This window comes from Drosophila erecta, unplaced genomic scaffold (assembly GCF_003286155.1).
Source record: "Drosophila erecta strain 14021-0224.00,06,07 unplaced genomic scaffold, DereRS2 tig00000092-arrow-pilon, whole genome shotgun sequence".
Lineage (NCBI taxonomy): Eukaryota > Metazoa > Arthropoda > Insecta > Diptera > Drosophilidae > Drosophila > Drosophila erecta.
Window position 1 is genome coordinate 13,082,637 of NW_020825207.1, and position 20,037 is coordinate 13,102,673.

The following is a 20,037-nucleotide window of genomic DNA, read 5'->3' on the forward strand; positions in this document are numbered from 1 at the left end:
CATGAAAATAACTTTCGCAACTTTGTCAGCCCTCACAAAGCACTCCCCTCTTTGTGTCTCCAAGGAAATTAAGAGAGAAATTCTTATACATAATCACTTATGCATATTCGACTTGTCAATGGGTGCTCCACTGTATGACCCATTTGCGTTTTGGCCACGCACCCATTTGCATAACAGTGGGCCGTCATTAAGGACCTTCCACTGTCAGACCGTCGTCAGAGGGCTTAAGTCCTTGGTACAGAGCGGCGATCCCAGAGGCATTTGGTCGCTCATGTTTGGCATAAATATTGATGAGCGAGTGCAAACTTATTGGCACAAAGACCTGGGATACCGGGCTACAGGCCACAGGATGCGTGGGGGCCGAGCAAATGAATTGGACACGGCGAGCCGTGTTTTTAAAAGCCCAAATCCAATTAACAAATCATTAAACATTCATTGAGCACGTGTCGCAATTGCATTTACTGGCTCAACGTGGATCAGGTGGCATAGAAGGGACAATTGCTCCGACTTTGGCTTTGGCTTTGGACTATGGGGACCTTGGATCGCAGCCAGTGTCCATAATTCATTTTGTCACTTCCTGGGGTCGGTCTGGCTGTCATGTCACTTCCATTTAGCATCCGTTTCAGTTGCAGTTGTCTGCACAAGAGCTGATGGCCGGCCAACTCTCGACCAACGGAACAAACAATCACTGATGCGTTTACTAATGTCTATTAAAAAGGCAGCCCAATCGAAGGATTCCACCCCCGAGCTAATGCATTTAAGTAGACAGCCATGGCGGCTTGTCAAAGGAGCCAACACGCGTGAGATGGTAGCACATTGATGCTCGACATCAGCCTTTGTCTTGGCCATCTTGTTTGACTTGTCTTGCTCCCGGTAGTTGGCTTTCAATGGCCGAGGACCAAGGATATCGCTGGTTGGGGTGGGAGTTCTGGGGTTGAGTGGTGATGCTTTGAGGGCGAGGCCTTCCCTGCGGTTCTCACATTAATGTAATTTAATTTTATAAAAACTTCGCTGCGGGGTGGCTGCCACTGTCTTGTTTCATGCTCCGATGTCTCTCGCTTTTGGTCCGTCCATGTGGAGTTTCTTTGATCTTAAAGACCAATATGTGATGTGGCTGGGGATGCTGCGGTTGTGTTCCCGATTAACAGCACAAGTCTGTTATTAAGTCCGTCAATTAGAGTGGGGCCAAAGAAAGTAGGAGTTCAGGAAAACCAGTGGCTGTGGCTTCAAGTAATGGGATTGAATTTGTTTGCAATTCGACTTGAATAGTAAGGATGATAATAACTCTATCTTAGAAAGCGTACGTGTTCTCTGCAGTGTCATGTATTTTTCCTCATTTCCAAATTCTAATAATGGTTTCAGATGTCTAGCAAAACTATCATTGCTTGCAAAAACAAATTAGTCAATAATTACTATGATTATTTTAATTAAAATTGCAATCAATGGTTGGCCCGTTTTTTAAACACCTGTATGGTGCGGTACTTACATGTTTTGTAGATACATCTACCAAATTGAGCCTAAAAACTTTTTGCATACCATTTTGTATTTGTGTAATTTCAGAGGCCATTAAATAACTCAGATGAGTGTTTTTGGCGAATGCTAATATGACTTCTCACCCGAAAACGCTATTGGCAATCCACTGATGCATGCCACATTATACGCGATGTATCTGGAAATGATTACCTGATGGGCTCAGCAAGTGAGGCATGAACATTATTTGGTAATCGATTCGAACAACAATTAAACGACGATTTAAAACGAACTCTGAACCATAAAGACGACTCTATAAAAGGCGTTTGTTAAGTCGCGACAGGCTCTATTGTTGAAACGTTTTTAAAGTAAATTGTCAATCAAATTTTAAATATTCCTTAGATGTATTTTCGAGATAGTTTGCTGGCGCTGCTTTGCCTCACTCTTACTGAATTCGTTCCTAAAGCATGGGTAATGTTTTTCATATTTTTATGTATATTTTTTTAATACACATTAGAGTTTGAAATCCACGTAAATATTGAAGAATGGAAGTGACTCAAATTTTCTGAAAACTTCAATATATCCCCCATGCATAGAGGCAATATTAAATTTTCATAAAAAACATGCCACCCACAGAGCCGATCGCTTACCGTCTCGCTGAACATGTCCATGACCAGAACCCTGGTTCCAGATCCGCCAAATGGAACGGAAACCAAGCTCAGCCAGGAGATGCTGAGGGCTTGTATGCGCAGGACCGAGATCTCCATGTCGCAACTGAAACTGTTTCACATGAGCCTGATGAACAGTGACTACACGAATGACAACGATATAGCCCCTACGCCAGTTCAATCCATTGGCGAGGTGAATAACCTGGGCGATATCGACCTGAATGGCAATGGGCAGATGCCATATCTCGATCTGAAGCACAATGAGCCGCTACAGTGCTTTGTGAGCTGCCTGTATGAGACCCTGGATGTGGATAGGTACAATGTCCTGCTGGAGGAGGCCTTTAAGAACCAGGTGCAGACGATCATACAGCATGAGAAGGCAGAGATCAAGGAGTGCAGCGATCTTCAGGGCAAAACTCGATGCGAGGCGGCCTACAAGCTGCACGTGTGCTACAATCACCTGAAAACTCTGGAGGCGGAGCAGCGCATCCGTGAGATACTCGAGCGGAGTGAGGCGGAGAACGAGGGATTCGGTGCGGAGGGCAGCGACTTCATCGACGGCATCCAGCATTCCGGAGAAGCAACGACCACCACTAAGTCGGAGTAAATAGCTGTTTTTTTGGTTCCCAGACCTAAACGGTGCTTGGTTTATGGAAAATTCACTTATTAAATGTATTTATTAATAAGTATATAAATTGTAACTTATTCAACTTTTGGGTGTTTTAAAGCTTTAAAATAAAAGGTAATCATTTTGCATTTCAACGCTATTGGTTTTAACACTTTTAATATAGTTTTTCATTAATTGAAATATTTATTTTTCCTACCATGTCTTTGAAAAATTGATTACCATATAATTAGGCTCCACTTTTTTTAAATCATTTAAAAGTTCCATAGCATAGTTTTGTGCTGGCTGTAAAGTAAACTGTAAAGTAATTTGAATGTAAAAAGATCTGAATGGCTTCAAAAATGTATAAAATACATAAAATAAATAAATAACAATTTTCCAGTCATTCCTAAACTGATTAGAAGAACTACATTATACTTCATACGGATTTTAGTGCCATAACAGAATAATGTAATTTTTTCCTCAATTCAAAGTTTAAGCAAATTGGCAATTGTATCTCGCATAAAGAACTCTAAATCGCCTAAAACTCTTTTCAGCTGAAATAAGAACTAATCTTAAAACAAGAAAAACTATTTCACTATTCCACGCACAATAAAATAAAACAAAGCAAATAAATCCAAAGTCCAAACAAAGCTCACTGACCCGAATGAAAATTTTAGGCGGAGATGATTTCCCGCCTACTGGTTGAATGCGAAAATTGGTTCGAATTAAAAAAAAGGTTAAAATGAAGCAATTTTATTAATTGAATTTAAATAAAAATAATAACTTGATCGGCAAAATTTAGACTGCAACTTAAATATTTTACGAGTATTTAAGCCACATTATTGCGAACGAAGTTCAGTTCGACAGTGAATGTAGCATTGTAAAGATGAAACTAATCTGCTTGTTGGTTGTATTCCTAGTTTTCGCTCTGAGCGAACTGGCAGCGGTAAGTTGGAAACATTTTTTAGTACAATGTATCCTTTATTGATATATGTTTTTAAACAGGGCCAGACAGCTGCTGACTCGGCGGCCTACAAGCAAATGCAACAGGCCTGCATCAAGGAGCTGAATATTGCTGCCAGCGATGCCAATTTGCTGACCAATGACAAGGAGGTGGCCAATCCCTCGGAGTCGGTGAAGTGCTATCACAGCTGCGTCTACAAGAAGCTGGGTCTCCTGGGCGACGATGGAAAGCCCAATACCGATAAGATCGTCAAGTTTGCCCAGCTCCGCTTCAGCAGTCTGCCGGTGGATAAGCTAAAGGGTTTGCTTACCAGCTGCGTAGCCACAAAGGCAGCCGCCACCTGCGACCTTGTCTATAACATGGAAAAGTGTGTGGTCAAGGGTATTAGTGCCTAAACTTAAAGCAATAAAGCAGCTATGCAGTGTTCAACGCACTCAACGATTAACAGCTTGATTCCATACCTTTAATTATGCACACTGAAAACGCCAAATGACCTGAATATGCATTATAATCTGCTTACGCGAAACGAGGCTTGAAAGCCTCAATTAAGCTGTGAATTAATAAGTTAAAATCTGAACAAAAAATGTATTACAGCAAGGCATTAGTTTCTAGCGTCTTTGGATGCAATGTATTGCTACCCAAATTAAAAGAAACCTATAGGACATATTTCAACCAAATATAGAGCACAAAGACCCGTTTCATTTGAGAAAGAGTTTATTCAAATTTCGTTACTATTTTTTCCGAATCACAATTTGCCTGGCATCAACTGCCAAACTTCCTTAGGCCTTTGCCTCGGGGGCGGGCTTGAAGCTCTCGAAGCATTCGTGCAACTTGGCGGCGCTATCGCACTTGTTCTCGCCCTTGATGGACCTGCACTTGTCCAGAGCCGCCTTGGTCTTCTCCTCGCCGATGAGGGCGCCCAGCTTCTCCAGGACGACGGACTCCTGCAGCTCGCCGTCCTTCAGGGTGCCCACCTTCTCGAAGAAGCAGTTGGCGAAGCACTTGATGTTCTCGGTGGGGTCCTTGAAGTCCTTGGCATTGACCTTGGCCCTTTCCTCCTCGGTCAGTTTCACTTCGTCGGCGCACTGCTCACGATGCTGCTTGGCCAGATTCTTCTGATCATCGCTCAGATTAAGGGACTAACAAGACATTTGAATTAAAGTTTGAATTACGAAAGGGTGTATTAAGCGTAGAAAAACTATAGACTTTCAGGATTGACATTTGCTTATGAATACTAATCTTTTAGGGAAAGAGTCTAAGGCAATCTCAAAAATCCCTATACTTTCAAGTTAAAAGTTATCTAATTTTCTTAGCTTAAGCTCAAACTCACCGATCCAGCAGCCAGAGCCACAAAAAGGGCACTCAAAGCGATCACGAAGTAGGAGTTCATGTTGCGAATTACTTAGATTGCTAGAACGTTTGGAGAAGTTCTGATGTCGAAATGGGATGGGATCGCCGCTTTTATACCCGAATTGGCGGCCAATAAAAGCCGGTTTCTCTTTTTTGCCCCGAGCGGTGATCCAACTAAGCCCAGCTGATGGCTTTGCTTTTTGCTTTTGCATTTTGTTTTGATTTTGTTGTTAGGTTTCTGTTTGCTATCTCTTCCAATTCCTTTACTCCAGCTGTACTTTTTTTGCAATCGTGGCCAGTACTTTGCGTCTATTTGTGGCCCGCGGCCAGGTAGGTAGACAATCTGAAGTTATGGTCGCTATGAAAGCATGGTTCATTAAACCGCCTTCTACCTCTCCAAGCTGGGGAATCGAATCAATTATACAGATAGAACGCAGACGTGGTACAGACAGGGACGCCTCGAGTGGACTCCAGATCGTAGGTCGCTCAAGTTGCTCCGACTGGAGTTGGAGTTGGAGCTGGAGAAATTGGTGGAATTGTGGCTGCTCACTCATTATCGCTGCACTCTATCAAAAACTTTCCACTGTGGCCCCATACCAGGTGGCAGATCCCAAGCTCAAGGCACAATAACCATCCGACAACGCCCCAGTCGGATTCTGATTCAGATATATATCTATGTATCTGGGCGGAGAGGTGTGGCCAGGCGCGTATTGAAAGTTGAGAAGCGTAAGGAGACAGACGACGACGGCAAAGTTTTTTCATTTGAATCCTATTATTTCAGCGTAGTTGTAATCTTATTATCCACGAGATGACAGCAAAATGACATTTAGAAAATTTCACGCTGTGTGAGATGTACAAAAAGAAAATGCGGGAATGCAGGAAAGTCAGTGCGTGTGGGTGAGGCTGATGGAATCGAGCCGGAGTCGGAGTCGGAGTCAGAATGGGATCCAAAGTCGTGGCCGGGATCCGGAGTTTCTGATTGGGACTGCGTACTGTGGCCAAGCCATTCCTTCTCCCTCGGAAAAACCTTCGTCTGCTGCTTTGAGTCGGGCGTGTTTTTCACAAGTTTTCCACTGACTTCTTCTGCTGTCGCTGCCTTCCTTTTAATTTCAATTCTGACATTTGTTTGTCTGCTGTCAAAATAAAGTAGCTTTGGCGCTAAAGAAATAAACCATAAGATTGCGATTGAAAATTTTCCAACGCACACGCAGACACCACACCCCCTCCCTCCACCACCCACCAACCACCCCCTGACCGCCCAGTGGCTGAAAACTTTTCGCTCTGACGCAATAATAATAATAAACTAAAGCTTGTTTGACTTCTCCGCAAATGCTTTGAAATCCTTGTGTGGTAATCTTAATTCAATTTGCTTGTGGTGGGGACAGTCGACTTGAGTGATAAACTCTGGCGTTACACATGCAAAGATTGTTTGTTGGGAGTAAGAAAAAACCTGGAAATTTAATCTGAAAACTTTATAAAAATAATGATTTTGCAGGAGAGTACAAGCAAGAATGTTTACAGGTGGGAATTAGTTTTTGTTGGCATTCCTTTGGGTGTAAGCTTTGCATTAAGTTAAGCATTTGATAAACAAACATTCTTTGAAGTCAGCATTAAGTCAAAAGGAAATAACATTCGAACGTATTAGATATTTCAGTTATATTCTTTTCTACAAAGGTTAAAGGTGCTTCATTATGTGGCGATTGAAATATGCAGACAAGCAGGATTAATTTCTCAAAATTCGTACATTCTTTTCAAAGTTTCAGAATCATTAGGAAGGCAAAAATGTAATATTTGCTCAAGCTTATTTCTAATGAACCAGAGCTGAGCTAGGGATGGCTATCCCTATAGAGCACAAGGCAAAACCATGAAGAGTCAGTCTACAAGCCCCCCTCCAATGCCGCCCAACTTCAGCTAGAAATTAAGTACAATTTTCATTTTAAATTAAGCTGCCACGGCATCCCCGCAGAGCAGATCCTGCTCAGCTTTCGACGTCATTAATCACCACAGAACACAGGAGCAGCAACAACATGCCGGCCAAAGAGCATTTGTCAGAGACTTTTGGGTTACTTTCTTTGGTGGGGTGAAGCATTTTCTAATCGCCCCCATGCAAAGTAAAAAAGCAACAGAGTTGGAAAAGTTGCGCCCAAGAATCAGCCCGTGTACACATGTCAGGGGGACTGGGAAAATGCCCCCAACTATGAAAACTCCGGCCTGACGAGGACCCCACCTGTCTGAGTTTTATTTCTGTGAGAAAAATGGTCGCTAAATTTGCGTGAAAAGGCAAATAATTTGAAATTCCCAGGGGCTCTAAATAAGTAAATTTAAATTGCATTTGTATGCGTTCAAAAATTTGTGCCTTTCCCTTCAGCAGTTTTGAGGGTCTGGGCGCTTGTGTGTTTTGGCCATAGCAAGTTTTTGTTTGCCACTGTTGCCGTTATAAATTTGCGTGTCAAAAGCGACGAGGTGAAGGTTTTCCGCTTAAATTTCTTTTTTTTTTCTGATGTTTCGCATATGCGGAAGGAAGTTTTGCCCCCACAACCCCCATGCTCGGTTTTCAGCCATGTCTATATGTTTGGCCAAATGTTAATGTCCTTATCAGCGCTTCAGCATTTTTACATGTGTCCGCATTTGAAATATGCGGCAGTGGTAAATGTTTTTCTGGCACTTTGCATGCACCCGTATGAGGGAAATGCAGAATGGGGTGGGGATTTTCTTTTTGCCGCTCCTGTTGCCGCTTCCGCTGCAGCTGATGTCAAGTGTCAAGTGTCGGACAGTTGAAGTTATTTATTATAACGACAATTACACCAAACCTACCAACAGCTGGCCAACAGCTCACGTCAGAGCGTTCTGCGGGTTTTCTATGGCCATAATTACATTTCCCACGACTCTGGGCGAATGGAAATTAGAAAATGCCAAAAAACGGAAACGGAAGTGAGCGAACTTCGCGTTCGTGTGTGCCATGTGTGCCATGTGTGCTTTCTTATTGCCTCTGCCACGCCCGTTCCGCCTCCCACACACACACGCGCACACACACACATGCACACAAGCCCTTTTATCGAGTTTCCGCATCCATCGTCTCAATCGAAATCATCCTATACCCCGAAATCGGCGAAATTTGCTAATGTAATGATGCTTAAAAGTGTTTCGAAGTATTCCTTTGCCTTGTTTATTTTTATTTAAATGCCAGCATGTGTGGGGGCGTTTGATTGAATTGAAAATGCTTTGCCAAAAAATTTCCATTCAACGTCGATGGCTGTCTGCCTTTCCTTTCTTCTAGCTTAGCATTCAAGGGTTGAGGCACGTTGCGAATAATTTGCTAAATGGCTTAAAGCAAGCAACGGGTCGAATTGAAATGCTCGAAAGCCGAAAGCACATTAATAGCCACACTGGACGTGGTTCGATGTTGGCAAATCTCTGTCTAGAACTACGGGGAATTTTTGCATCGCACTTAAGTTGCTTTGCGGCCTTTATTGCTGCATCAATAAAATTAAACTTACATTAACAGCCCAAATGAGTAAGACATTTTCTGACGGGAATCCCAAATGAAATTTATTGAGTTGCTGTGAGCAACAAATGTATCTATATGTGATATGCGATACCCTCAATTAAGGGTAATTATAATTACTTCACGTGCAAGTTTAACCTAATATTTGGAAAACCCATAGTTCATATTTTGTCTGATATAGTTTAAGCCAATTCAGCAAACACAAAAATATCTTATGGTAATGGAAATATGTACATATCAGAAGAAGTAAACAGAGGTCTTATAGTATATGTGTTTTTTCTTGCCTGTTTATATAAAACTTTTAAATAGCTTCTAAGCACACCCTTAAGCTAAGTAACAGGTATCTGATAGTATTCTTTTTTGAGATGTCAGCGTTATTAAAGTTCTCTGGAATTCTGTCATAGAATTAGTTAGTGGAAATTATCACTACAAAATGCCATCTGCAGCCAGCGGCATTTCAGCAGCTGTAGCGCCACTTCAGCGATTCAGTTTGAGCCACTCGAGCATGTCGATACACACACTTGTGGCCAAGGATCTCAGCTCCCAAGGACCCTTTCCTTTGGCTAAGTTCAATGCCATAAGTCGCCGTCCCTGGCGGTGGCTCCTTTTTTTACGCTGCTTTTGTGGCTCTAATTCCATGTTTTCTGTGGGCATATTTAACGAGCGCCCGCTGTGCCACTCCAGCCACTATAATATGCCAAATTAAAACTTTAACTAGCGCGCCGAGAGTCCTACAGCGTCAGCATAAAGAGCAAGTGCAGCGCAGCCAGCGACAGACTGTCATCATTATCATTAAGAGACACACACACCCGACTCGTTTTCGTTTTCGCACCTTATCCGGCGCTTATGGCACTGAGAAAAGTGCCTTAAACTAAAAATTGTTGCAACCAAAGATTGAGTGATACAATGATATGTCAATATTATCAAAACCGCGGGAATATATTCTAATAAAAAAGTCAAATTCCATTGCCGGTTCAAATTAAAAGTTCGTAAAAGTGAATTTATTAATTGCGAATGACCGCACGATTTCTGTCAGTGTTCTGGTGCTGCTTTGCTCGTATTATTGTCGCTGTAGTTGGCACTGAAGTGGCCGCATGAAACAGTCGCCCAAAACTGACACAGTCGTTGAAAAGTTGGGGGAAAGCTCGACGATGAGGTGCAGCTTCCGTTGCAGTTTGTTTTTCCTGCTCCTCGCAGACGGCTTAGTGGCATAAGCATCAGCATAAGGACGAGTGGGTGTGGCATCCGATGTGAGTGCCATGCCGCATTAAAAACAAAACGAAGGCGTTAATCTTTCCAGCAAACCTAGTCCGTCTACATAACTCTGCTTGCACTTTGGCCTAACATAATTTATGCACTGCAACTAGACAGAAACTATGTATGCGAGAGGGGCGTGGCAGTCGCCCGCCGCCCACCGCCCAGTAGCATACGTAATTACACACTTCGGGATAATGCCAGAGCGTTAGTGGCAGCCACTTTGCATCATTGTGAATGTGAAGCACAGGAAATGAAGCAGGAAAGGCAAAAAACAATCAAGAATGCTGAATAAATAAAGTCAGGAAATTGTATACAAGAGCCAACAAGAGGCATTAAATCGCATTGTCTCCATGGAAAATAATTCAGGTGTTGAGAAATAAAAGCCCCTTAAATGATTAGGAAGACTTGTCAGAATGTAGCAAACCCTTATACAGATAAAAATTGGTTGCAAAATACAGTGGTATTTTTTTTTCCAATGGCATTTCCAATCTTTGCCTTCGGATATTTTTACAATATTTTTAAAATATATATGTATACTCCCTAGAAATTCTAGATATTTTCCATATACATATACGGAATTTGTTTAATAAATAAAATTGTTTTATTTCTTGTTTGGCAGCACCTGAGATTGCGTTTTGATTGACAGCCCTTATAAGTAGAGATAAAATAGTTCGAATTCCTAATCAGCACTTAACAAAACGGTGTTCGGGCATTAAAGGCAGTCGAAACAGTAAACTTTAGTTGGGTTTTATATGCTATGTCTATCGGTGGAGAACAATCCAAATGTTCCACAATAGACATCCAAACCCTTGAGCTTTATTCGAAGCACTAACTAAACCTCAGATTGTGCTCTCCGATTTTTCCAATTTCACTCAATATACCGACGCATGCGTGTCGTAGTGCCACATGTGAACACCGTGATGGAAAATGGCGCCACTGTGCCGGGAAAATCTCAAATTATTCCTACTCTCATTTCCCAGCTATAACTCGGTTTTCTCTCTTCAGGACTCTCTTTTCCCACCAGCTGATGGCCCGAAGTTATTGCTAACATCGCGCCTCCGTCGCCCAAAAGCGTGCTTCGGTTTTTCCTTTTAGGTTTTCCCTTGACTGTTTTCCGCTGCCTTTCGTGAAAATGCCTTGGGTTGAGTTCAGTTTTGGGTTCGAGGTTTAAGGTTGGGGGTTTTTCGGGGTTGGGTTGGGTGACCGGGAGCAGCGACTCTTTGTTGCTTTTGTTGGCACTCTGCTGCCGTTCCTGCTCCTCCTGCTCCTCCTGCTGCTTTCAATTCAATTTTTCGCCAGCTGTTGTGCTTAATTTGAACTTTAAGCATTTTCCTTGTTGTTGTTTGGGAATTTCCGGCTTTAATGCGGCATTTCTGCGGCTGGGCGACGAGAACAGCTCAATGAGAATCGGAAAATGAAGAGTAGGGAACCGATTTCGCAGCGTTCAGAAGTCCTTTGTGGGTCAACCAGTCGGCCTTTTAACCGCTAATGAAGACTTATTTCGCAGCACAGCAAAGGCAATGCACTTATTTACGGTTAGGCCGTAGTATTTCCCATCCGAAATATGGACCGGTTGACAGTATAAATAATGTGTTCCTTTGCCAGAATTTATGGCACTTGTATGTCTTCTGGTCTTCGGCATCCACTTGGCTGCTATAAATTAGAGCCACCGACCAGTCCGACCTTAAATGCGAAGTGCGTGTGTGTACGGCCACCCGGCCCCGCCCCCGCCTCCAACCACATCCATCCACTGCCCACCCCCAAATACACACACACACACGCATTACCCGACACGCAACAAAACACACAGATACCATTGGTACACTTGTATTACGGCAGCGGCTTTTGAGGTTTTAAAGCGTTTTGAGGTGACACATAATGATTAGCCAGCCATTAATTGCTTAGCACTCCAGGCACTCGATTACACTAATTAGGCGTCTTATTAACCTTGAACACATACACACAGCTACGGAGCATCCTTGGGGCAATCGCATTTATTCCGTAAAACAACTATCTTTAATAAATTCCACTAAAAATTCTTATGAAATTGTGCAGCAAAGGCAGCAGGGACGACGAGGTCCGTGGTGATGATGTGGCGGTCCATGGTGATGTGGTGGCGGTCCATGGTGATGTGGTGGTCCGTGGGGACCTCCATGATGCGGTGGTCCACCATGATGTGGTCCTCCATGTCCATGGCCTCCAGGTCCTCCGTGTGGTGGTGGCATTATTCAGATATTTTCGCTAACTTTGAACTGCGTGCGAATGCATCCAACTCTTATAGGCAACTAAATCCATATTGCCAGTTCAAATCTAATCAAGACCTGCCTCATAAAGATAAGGACTATCTAATCTGTATAGTACAGCTTACTAATCGATAGAAGTGTTTGTCAGCACAAACATTCGAATATTATGATGACCATGGCGATGAGTAATGCCTTGTAAATGTCTCAAACTAAATTAGTCACGACAAATTAAATGAGGAAAACCCCTCGAAGCTCTCCAACCTGAGATAACAATATGTACAACTCTATTGGACAGCTAATCTTTCAGAAGGTGCGTCTACTTTCATCAAACGATAAGATAGAGCATATAAAATAATGAAAAAGTATTATATTATTTATTATTTGGACTTTTTAAAATGTACCAATGGATTGCCGCTATTATACCTTTAAAAGTGCTTTATTTTTCGAGGGTAACATAACACAAAGAGCTTTGGGATTCCTGAATAATAAAACCCTAGAGATAACTTTCAATCTATTATCTTTAATCTATTCCAAGGTATTTCCAATTTCATAAAAGGTTTGTTGGTAAAACGATTAGATATGGCTTTTAAATTATGCGGAATTCTGTGCGTAAGAGACCACCCAACCCCATTCTAAGGAAACCCAAATGAGAATTCGATCGTTTTTGGAATACAATATTTATTGGCTTTCTTCTGAAACCAAAACTCGATTGGCACATTATCCACTGCCTCTACCAATCAACGCAAAAGTACTTAATAATTGTAGAATGCAAACTTCCAGCAATCTGATTTTGTCAATTTGCCATTGAGATTGCCATAGTGCAAAAGCGAGTTCATGCGAGTGGAGCAACTTGATTTTAATTCCTGATAAAGGAAGGCAGTCGTGGCCATGTAACTATTTACTTTCCCCATGACATGACCCAGAAAAGTATGGCGAAAATTCGCCAAGCCAAGTGCAGGCACATTCGGCAAGAAAACGGAAGGAGCAAGACCAATGGCCTGGCTTTTTGAATTCAATTAATTTTATCTGCATCAGTTTTCCCTTATAATCGCATCACAGGGCGGCTCACATGCGAAACGGAAAACGGCTAAAGGACTAACGGACTAAAGGACGAAAGGACGCTTTCCCGAAAAAGGACCGCAACTCGTAAAATATATAAAGTCATTGCAAAAGCCAATTTGTATATCAGCGCTGGCGGCTGAGGACCGGCGATTATCAAACTGCGAAACTTACTTAAAATGCCCTCAAAAGGGGGTTTTCCTTGCCAATTGGAATGGCGACGGGAGTTGGCCCTGCTTTCATGGTAACAATTACATTTCACAGATTTTCGTTTGGGGTCGCGTGTGCCGTTGCATGTTGTTGGTGCGGTCGCATTCGCGTCCGCTTTTCGCGTCCTTTATTTCGGGCTTAAAGGAGCTTACATTATCGCCGGGTTGGCAAAAGGCAAAACCCACACACCCACCGGCAGGCGAATTTCCACTGGCTGGCTGATGTGCGACGTCTAAATATGAGAATGTTGTGTGAAAATGTTTAAAATCCACGCGAGCCTCTCCGAGCGCAAATGCTTAGCACGCCATAAGTGTCAGCCAGTCATGATTGCCTGCGGTTTTCCCAGTGTATTTTCCCGTCTGCTCTATATGTGGACACAGTTGCGGTCAAATAAATAGTGGTGAGCCAACATGATATGCTTTATAAACGAACTACTACGCTTACTTACCAATAAACACAAAAATTTACTGACTAACAACTAACATGCATGAATATTAATGATAGTTTATATTTTTTGCCTTTATTTGTGGTATTTTTAAAGCACTACTAAAAAGCTGCTGACAGCTGTCTATGTGTGGGCTTAGTCCTTTGGCCAAGGAGTGGCCACTTTTGCATACCTCCCCCTGAAAATAGCGTGGCGGGCGCTAAGAAAGGAAGTAAATAGTGGAAAAGGCATAAATAATAGCAAATAATACGGCGACAATGCGCACAAATTTGCCGCTAAAGTGTAGTCATTGTCGGGGGCAAAAAGAGGAAAAAAAATTAGAAAAGGAGTCCTGTGCGTGAGCTAAGCCACAGGACCAGCCTTTGCTTTTTGCATGATTTCGCTGTTTAAATTTATTACACATTAGATTTATGATCGCGTTGAGTTGCCCCTACATTCCCCTACACTCCACCGCTTATCACTGCCCCTTGTGGGCTTTAATTTCATTGTTACAACTTCTATTTGAACTGGGTGTGAAGCATAATTTATAGGTGGCCGTGTGGCGAGTTTGTGCGAGTTTTTAAGTGATTTCTTTCGCTCGGGTGCCACTGGGCATGCACAATTATTGGGTGGCCTGTGCCACTTCTGTCACTCGCCTTGCGGTCGAATTTCCACAGCGGTTTTCTCCCGGCTTTCCCCTGGTTTTCCCATTTAATCACAGGTTTTGGATTGCCTTGCGTGGCTTTTAAGCGCTTATTAGAAGTGTGACAGAATTCGAAGTTGAAGAGGAAACGGAGACGCCCCCAACTTGCCACTTCCATTTGACACACACGAAGGCCCACACTAATAACATGGGCGGGGGCAGGCATTAGTTGTGCCTCGGAACACAAACAGTTGTGAATAAATGAAAACTTTGGTCGCAAAAGCAGAACAAATAAAACAAAACGATTTACGGCTCAGTCAATACTTATCAGGGAATGACCAAATTAGTTAAAAGAGAACCTAATTCATACTTTTTGTAGATCATAGGGAACTATGTATTTGCTTTCCTTTAAAATATTGTTGTTAATCACCACATATCATCAACAGATTACATTCCTTTCACCCCACATGTGTTTTAAACTTTATTAAATTTATAGTAAGATTGCCAACCGACTTTTAATACAACTTTACCACACGTTGTGAAAACGCTACCCAAGAGAATTCTGGCCAAGATCTACATCGTAGAACCACCAAACAAAAGAAGCCACAATGACGTCGATCGTGGAGATGCCAAAGGCCGTCTTGGAAGGGGCCTTGCCGCCTTGGATGAAGATAGACTGGTCGGACGAGGTGCTCCACGACATTTACCGGGACTGGGGAACCTACTACTCCCGTCGCCGCCGGGAGAACTTCGCTTTGCACTACCTGAACAAGGCACTCGCCCTGGAGCCCACGGATCACATGACCCTCTACAAACGATGCCAGAGCAAGAGGAAGGCTGCCCAGATGCTGGGTGCCCTGGAAGACAGCCGGGCAGCTGCCAGTGAGTATTACAGAGATTTGTAGTAGTTTATGGATAGTTAAAATGAAGCATTTACAAACATTTTCATATTTTAACAGAGCTGGCACGCAGCGTGGATGGCGAGGAGAAGGCCATAATCAATCTGGATATTTGCGATGTGCTGTACGAACTAAACCAGTTCGAAAACAGCAAGGCCGAGATGCACAATAATATGCGAGTCTTTATTGGTAATAAAAGAAACAGCTTCGTGCAGCGCCAGTTGGTGGTAAGATTCAATGTTGTGCAAAAATATTTGTTTCATAGAAATGTAAAAATGCCCCAATCCCTACACATAGGTGGATGGCGTGATCAAAGATGTGACTGGTGAGGCCATGTCGGCCTTCTTTACGAAGAATCTGAAGACCGTCAGCATTGTGCACGATTTGATCAAGGAAAGGCAAAAGATCGACAATCGACCCTTGTGGAAGATTCTGAAGGAGCAGGGCAAGTGCGATGTGCAGAGCATTCCGGAGGTTCCCGAGGAGATGCTTTCGCCCATGGAGATTGCGCGCCGGAAGCGGGCCTTTAACATCTTCCACCAGAGCTACATAAACGACTCCTGGATCGATGTGCTCTTCATGAAGATGCTGTGCAAGAACCGAAACCTTTTGCTGCCCCAGTGCAAGGAGTCCTCCTACTTTCTTCAGCAGCTTTCCAGCAAGCAGTACGAGATCGTTCGCAAGTTTATGGTGAGCTGGATTAAATTGTCAATTTTTAGGCGTCGGTCCTAAGCCGGGTTTTTTTTTTCGCTGCCTGCAGAAAATGCTGCAGTCCCGCTCCCCACTTTACCTGGTCAATTACCTGAAATACGGCAACAAAGCCATGTCGGACAAATACCGCGAGGCCTACCTGTTCCGCGTACAATATCAGACACATCGCAACATGAACCAGGCTCTGAAGGAGATTAGGGCACTGCGCAAGGCCAAGAAGGTTCAGGTGAGTGATATTGATCCACTAGATGTAGATGGTATTAAACAGCTGCCAAATTTATCCATAGCAATTGGCGAAATTCGTGGAGGAACTAATGGGCACATATGTGGTCCTGAAGACGGCCCGTGTGATGTGCTGGAAATTCGAGTTCCTCAACGAGGTGTACAACACCATGGCTTTGACTTTGGCCGAGCAGCTTCGAGTGCCCAAGGGATTCACGCCCCACGGCAGCAATGCTATACTTCGGCTGCTCCGTCTGCCAGTTGAAAGGATCAAGGATTTTGTTCCTGTGACTTTTGGAGACCGAGCACCAGAGCCGGAGGGCAACGATCCAGCCACTAATAGAGCCAAGTACGAGTGAAATACTTATAGTCCCAACAATATTCTTTAATGTGTCTTTTATTTCAGGAGGCTAACTGCGCGCCTGGAACATCGAATGGTCTTTGCCAAGTATTCAATCGAGAAGTGTTACTTGTTGCACCAGATTTCGCAGTCATATTTGGACCAAGGACGTCATTCCGAGTGCACTTATAATGCTCGCAAGGCAATTAAAGGTAATTCTTTTTCAAGTAAAATATATATTACAGCAATGGACTTTGTATTTATATTCTTACAGAGAGCAAGAACTGCAACAGCAATCTGTGGAAGTTCCTCAGTGTGGTTCAGATAGTCAAGGCCAATGCCATTCTGCACAAACTGGAGCAGACCAAGGAAGCCCTAGAAGATGCCCTGCCCATCGCCAACTTCCTGAATGCTCCGGAGTTGGTTCTCTTCATAGAGAACTGCATGGCGTGCAACACGGAGGATTCGATTAATAAGCGGGCCACCCTAATGCAGGCTCGACGGGTGAGCAAGTCCGAATCTGTGGCCACCCACTCGCTGGTCAGCGGCCAGGACGTCGACTCCCAAGAAGGTTGATATTACACTTCATTATTTTCCATTTGTTGTACTATTTTACAGTTAGACACAAAAAAATAAATGTCCATAAACACAATTTGTAGTGTTTGTATTTCTGTTAAAATTCTAACTAAATGGAAATCGCATATTTAAAGCGAGTAAGTAAACGTGCTCGTAAAACGTAAGTGATTTCGTTCATTAACATTTCTATTTAAACCAAAGTTTATCCCACGTAAAGTTCGTAATGCATTTGCTATCTTCATGACCAGCAATAAAATGGCGACGTGTGATTAAAACTTTTACTTTGTCCCACATTTTAAGCAAAAGGCTCTGAAAGAAACGCACACTAGCTTACAAACACATACATATACCTGGCGAAAGGAGTCGTAAAAATTCTATCAACTCGATTAAATTATAACAAGTGGATTTTCATGTTTTTCTGCCGCATTTATGTGTTTTTATTGTGCTAATTTTATGCCAGTCCTGGTGGTGCGGCGAACACCTCAAGAAGCAGCTCCTTTTGCTCCTTTTGCTCCTTTTGCTCCTTGGGCAATTTTGGCAGAGAGCGTGTGTGAGTGTGTGTGCAGATAGGCACCTGGTGGCACCTGCAATAATACTTGGCACACATTTAGTGGCAGCATTTAGTGGCACACTGCGGTCGCAGGATCCAACGACGAAGTTCATTCTTGGGACATTTCCACCATGGCTTTCCCGCTGCCGCCGCACTTGGCAAAGTTTTTGGCCTTCATCCTGCCGCCTTGCCACTTTTTTACCAACCGCCCACCTGCCACCTTTTGCCTACACGGCTCGGTAGCCTCGGCTCGGCTTTTGTCTTATCAAAGTTTTTGGCGCGCATGTGTTTATGCCACAAATGGCACTTTTGCGGCAGCGCATTTTATTTTTTACTGCCACTTTTCGCCATTTTGCTTTATCATTTTTATACGTTAGTGTATATAGTATATGTGGTTATATAGAAACAGTGCCAATAGGCTTGGTTTTGACCACAGTTCAACATACCATTGGGACAACACTGCGTATACTCTATTTACGAACCAGAGGACTTTCGTTCAATTTCCTCGCAAACAGTAGATTAAAACATTGTGTCTACCATGTAATAAAGAAACATATTACCCTGATTCGTAGATTTTTTAATGGGTTCTTTGCCTTTTTACTGCAGTTCTTAACTGTTGCTCTATATTTGTTAAAAAAACAGAACTCCCACTCCCACTTAGCCTTTCCGGCTTTAAGCCTCCCTCCCAATAATAAATCAGCGCGAACTCCATTTACCCTTTAGTTATGTTCTTGGAGTCGGAGGAAAGTAACAACTCTATTAGTAGCGGAATTTGAATTGCCGCCTAGTTCGTTTGTATTATCCTAGAGGTGGGAATGGAAACCCTGGCGAAAGGTGCACAAGCCAACTAATGACCCTGTATTTATATGACAGGGGAAAGTTTATAAATATTTATGGGGTGCTGCTGTTGCTTACTGTTGTTGCTGGCTTTCATCAAGCTAAAACTCATTTGCTTATTTTAAAATTCCGAGCAGGCGTAGTTTCATTTTTGGCACCCGGCATTCGTCGCCGGCCCCCCAAAACCGATGCTCCCCAACCGTTCCTTTTTTAGGGATCTGTCGCACGTTGTTGCCATTGTCACGCACACACGTACTATATTTTTTACGCGCATATCATATTACACCCTCCAAGCACACAGGACATTCCCTTGGCTTAAAGGACCCTCCGACCAGCCAACCAAACAACCCCTTTCCCAACTGTGGATGCTACGGGATCCATCGAGGTTTGGGGGCCCAGTCGAAGTAAATAGAATCACGTACACTAATTATCATCGCCATTGCACGAAGGGCGCTCAAAAATATATATTTTTATTAATTTCAGCAAGGTAACGCCCCCAGAAGCCAACCAACCACCTCACATAGCCCATCTGCGGTGTTGGGTGAAAATTTTAATTGAGATCCCCGCTATTTGATAGCAACGAGGAACTATTCGCCCGAAATTGATGTGGCCGCTGATGCTGATGGGGCAACTCGAATGGTTGGTTTTGAATGCAAAATGCGTCGTCGGATATAGTTTTGAGTGCTCAGATAAGGTGGCATATATAATTAGCTGCCCCATTTGGCATTATGCGACATTAGTGTGTTTCAAGTTCCCCCCGATAGTTTGTGTAATGTGAGTCACTCATTTGATAAACTCATAGGGCAGTGGGAGTGCCCAGCTAGGGTTTATATATAGTGCAAAACTTAAAATAGCACCTTTTAAAAATTTTAATGAAAATGCGTTTTTAAAATTACGATCAACACATTTAAGGCAAAACACGTAAAAGTGCAATACTATATGCTAATGACGTAGTTTGTTGAATTGCAAGAAAAATAAACACCAGATAACACCGCATAAAGCAAACCAGATAAAAACAAGATAGAATGCTATAGTCGAGTTCCCCGACTATTGGATACCCGTTACTCATCTAGTGGAAGTGCAAACGAGGAATTTTAACACTTTCTGTAATATCGGTAGAAATAGTAAAATGAAAAAAAAAAAAATAATTTTTTTTAAAGTGTGTTTCTGGCAAAAAGTTGTTTGCAAATCAATAGAAATTTACAAGATATATAGTAAAAAAGTTAAAAAATATCCACAACATTTTTCAAAAGTGTGGGCGTGACAGTTTTGGGTGGTTTGTGGGCGTAGGAGTGGGCGTCCCAACATGCTTATGTGCATAACTTGCTGTATGTTTAATCTCAACATTCTAGCTTTTGTAGTTCCAGAGATCGCGGCTTTCATACGGACAGACATACGGACAGACGGACATGCTCAGATCGACTCGGCTAATAATCCTAATAATAATCGGCTAAAATTAATAAGAATATGTATTATATATACTTTATATGGTCGGAAACGCT

The 20,037-nt window shown here is 42.8% G+C and overlaps 4 protein-coding genes across 4 annotated transcripts; 3 read left to right on the plus strand and 1 right to left on the minus strand.

Annotated features, from left to right (window-relative positions):
- The first annotated feature begins 1,818 nt into the window (after positions 1 to 1,818).
- Positions 1,819 to 2,912, plus strand: LOC6547571. Its single transcript, XM_001974812.3, has 2 exons — positions 1,819 to 1,941; positions 2,107 to 2,912. Exons 1-2 carry the CDS (start codon positions 1,873 to 1,875, stop codon positions 2,743 to 2,745), a joined length of 708 nt encoding a protein of 235 aa, XP_001974848.2. The 5' UTR covers positions 1,819 to 1,872; the 3' UTR covers positions 2,746 to 2,912.
- Positions 2,913 to 3,606: 694 nt separating this feature from the next.
- On the plus strand, positions 3,607 to 4,154 carry LOC6547570 (general odorant-binding protein 56a). Its single transcript, XM_001974811.2, has 2 exons — positions 3,607 to 3,691; positions 3,751 to 4,154. The coding sequence occupies exons 1-2, from the start codon at positions 3,632 to 3,634 to the stop codon at positions 4,102 to 4,104; spliced, it is 414 nt and encodes a 137-aa protein (XP_001974847.1). The 5' UTR covers positions 3,607 to 3,631; the 3' UTR covers positions 4,105 to 4,154.
- A 251-nt stretch (positions 4,155 to 4,405) lies between these two features.
- On the minus strand, positions 4,406 to 5,143 carry LOC6547569 (general odorant-binding protein 56a). The gene is made up of 2 exons (XM_001974810.3): positions 5,040 to 5,143; positions 4,406 to 4,848 (listed from the first exon to the last, which is right to left on the minus strand). Exons 1-2 carry the CDS (start codon positions 5,097 to 5,099, stop codon positions 4,489 to 4,491), a joined length of 420 nt encoding a protein of 139 aa, XP_001974846.1. The 5' UTR covers positions 5,100 to 5,143; the 3' UTR covers positions 4,406 to 4,488.
- Positions 5,144 to 14,846: 9,703 nt separating this feature from the next.
- LOC6547567 lies at positions 14,847 to 17,219 on the plus strand. The gene is made up of 7 exons (XM_001974808.3): positions 14,847 to 15,282; positions 15,360 to 15,526; positions 15,597 to 15,989; positions 16,060 to 16,236; positions 16,298 to 16,581; positions 16,639 to 16,784; positions 16,847 to 17,219. Exons 1-7 carry the CDS (start codon positions 15,009 to 15,011, stop codon positions 17,146 to 17,148), a joined length of 1,743 nt encoding a protein of 580 aa, XP_001974844.1. The 5' UTR covers positions 14,847 to 15,008; the 3' UTR covers positions 17,149 to 17,219.
- The last annotated feature ends 2,818 nt before the right edge of the window (positions 17,220 to 20,037 follow it).

Excerpts from the sequence above, each read along its gene's own strand:
- LOC6547571 (XM_001974812.3), top strand. The coding sequence starts at position 1,873 with ATGTATTTTCGAGATAGTTTGCTGGCGCTGCTTTGCCTCACTCTTACT. Across the intron at positions 1,942-2,106 it reads AATTCGTTCCTAAAGCATGG|AGCCGATCGCTTACCGTCTC; the intron begins GTAATGTTTTTC and ends TGCCACCCACAG.
- LOC6547569 (XM_001974810.3), bottom strand. The coding sequence starts at position 5,099 with ATGAACTCCTACTTCGTGATCGCTTTGAGTGCCCTTTTTGTGGCTCTG. Across the intron at positions 4,849-5,039 it reads TGGCTCTGGCTGCTGGATCG|TCCCTTAATCTGAGCGATGA; the intron begins GTGAGTTTGAGC and ends ATGTCTTGTTAG.
- LOC6547567 (XM_001974808.3), top strand. The coding sequence starts at position 15,009 with ATGACGTCGATCGTGGAGATGCCAAAGGCCGTCTTGGAAGGGGCCTTG. Across the intron at positions 15,283-15,359 it reads AGACAGCCGGGCAGCTGCCA|AGCTGGCACGCAGCGTGGAT; the intron begins GTGAGTATTACA and ends ATATTTTAACAG. Across the intron at positions 16,785-16,846 it reads TGCTCGCAAGGCAATTAAAG|AGAGCAAGAACTGCAACAGC; the intron begins GTAATTCTTTTT and ends ATATTCTTACAG.
- LOC6547570 (XM_001974811.2), top strand. The coding sequence starts at position 3,632 with ATGAAACTAATCTGCTTGTTGGTTGTATTCCTAGTTTTCGCTCTGAGC. Across the intron at positions 3,692-3,750 it reads CTCTGAGCGAACTGGCAGCG|GGCCAGACAGCTGCTGACTC; the intron begins GTAAGTTGGAAA and ends GTTTTTAAACAG.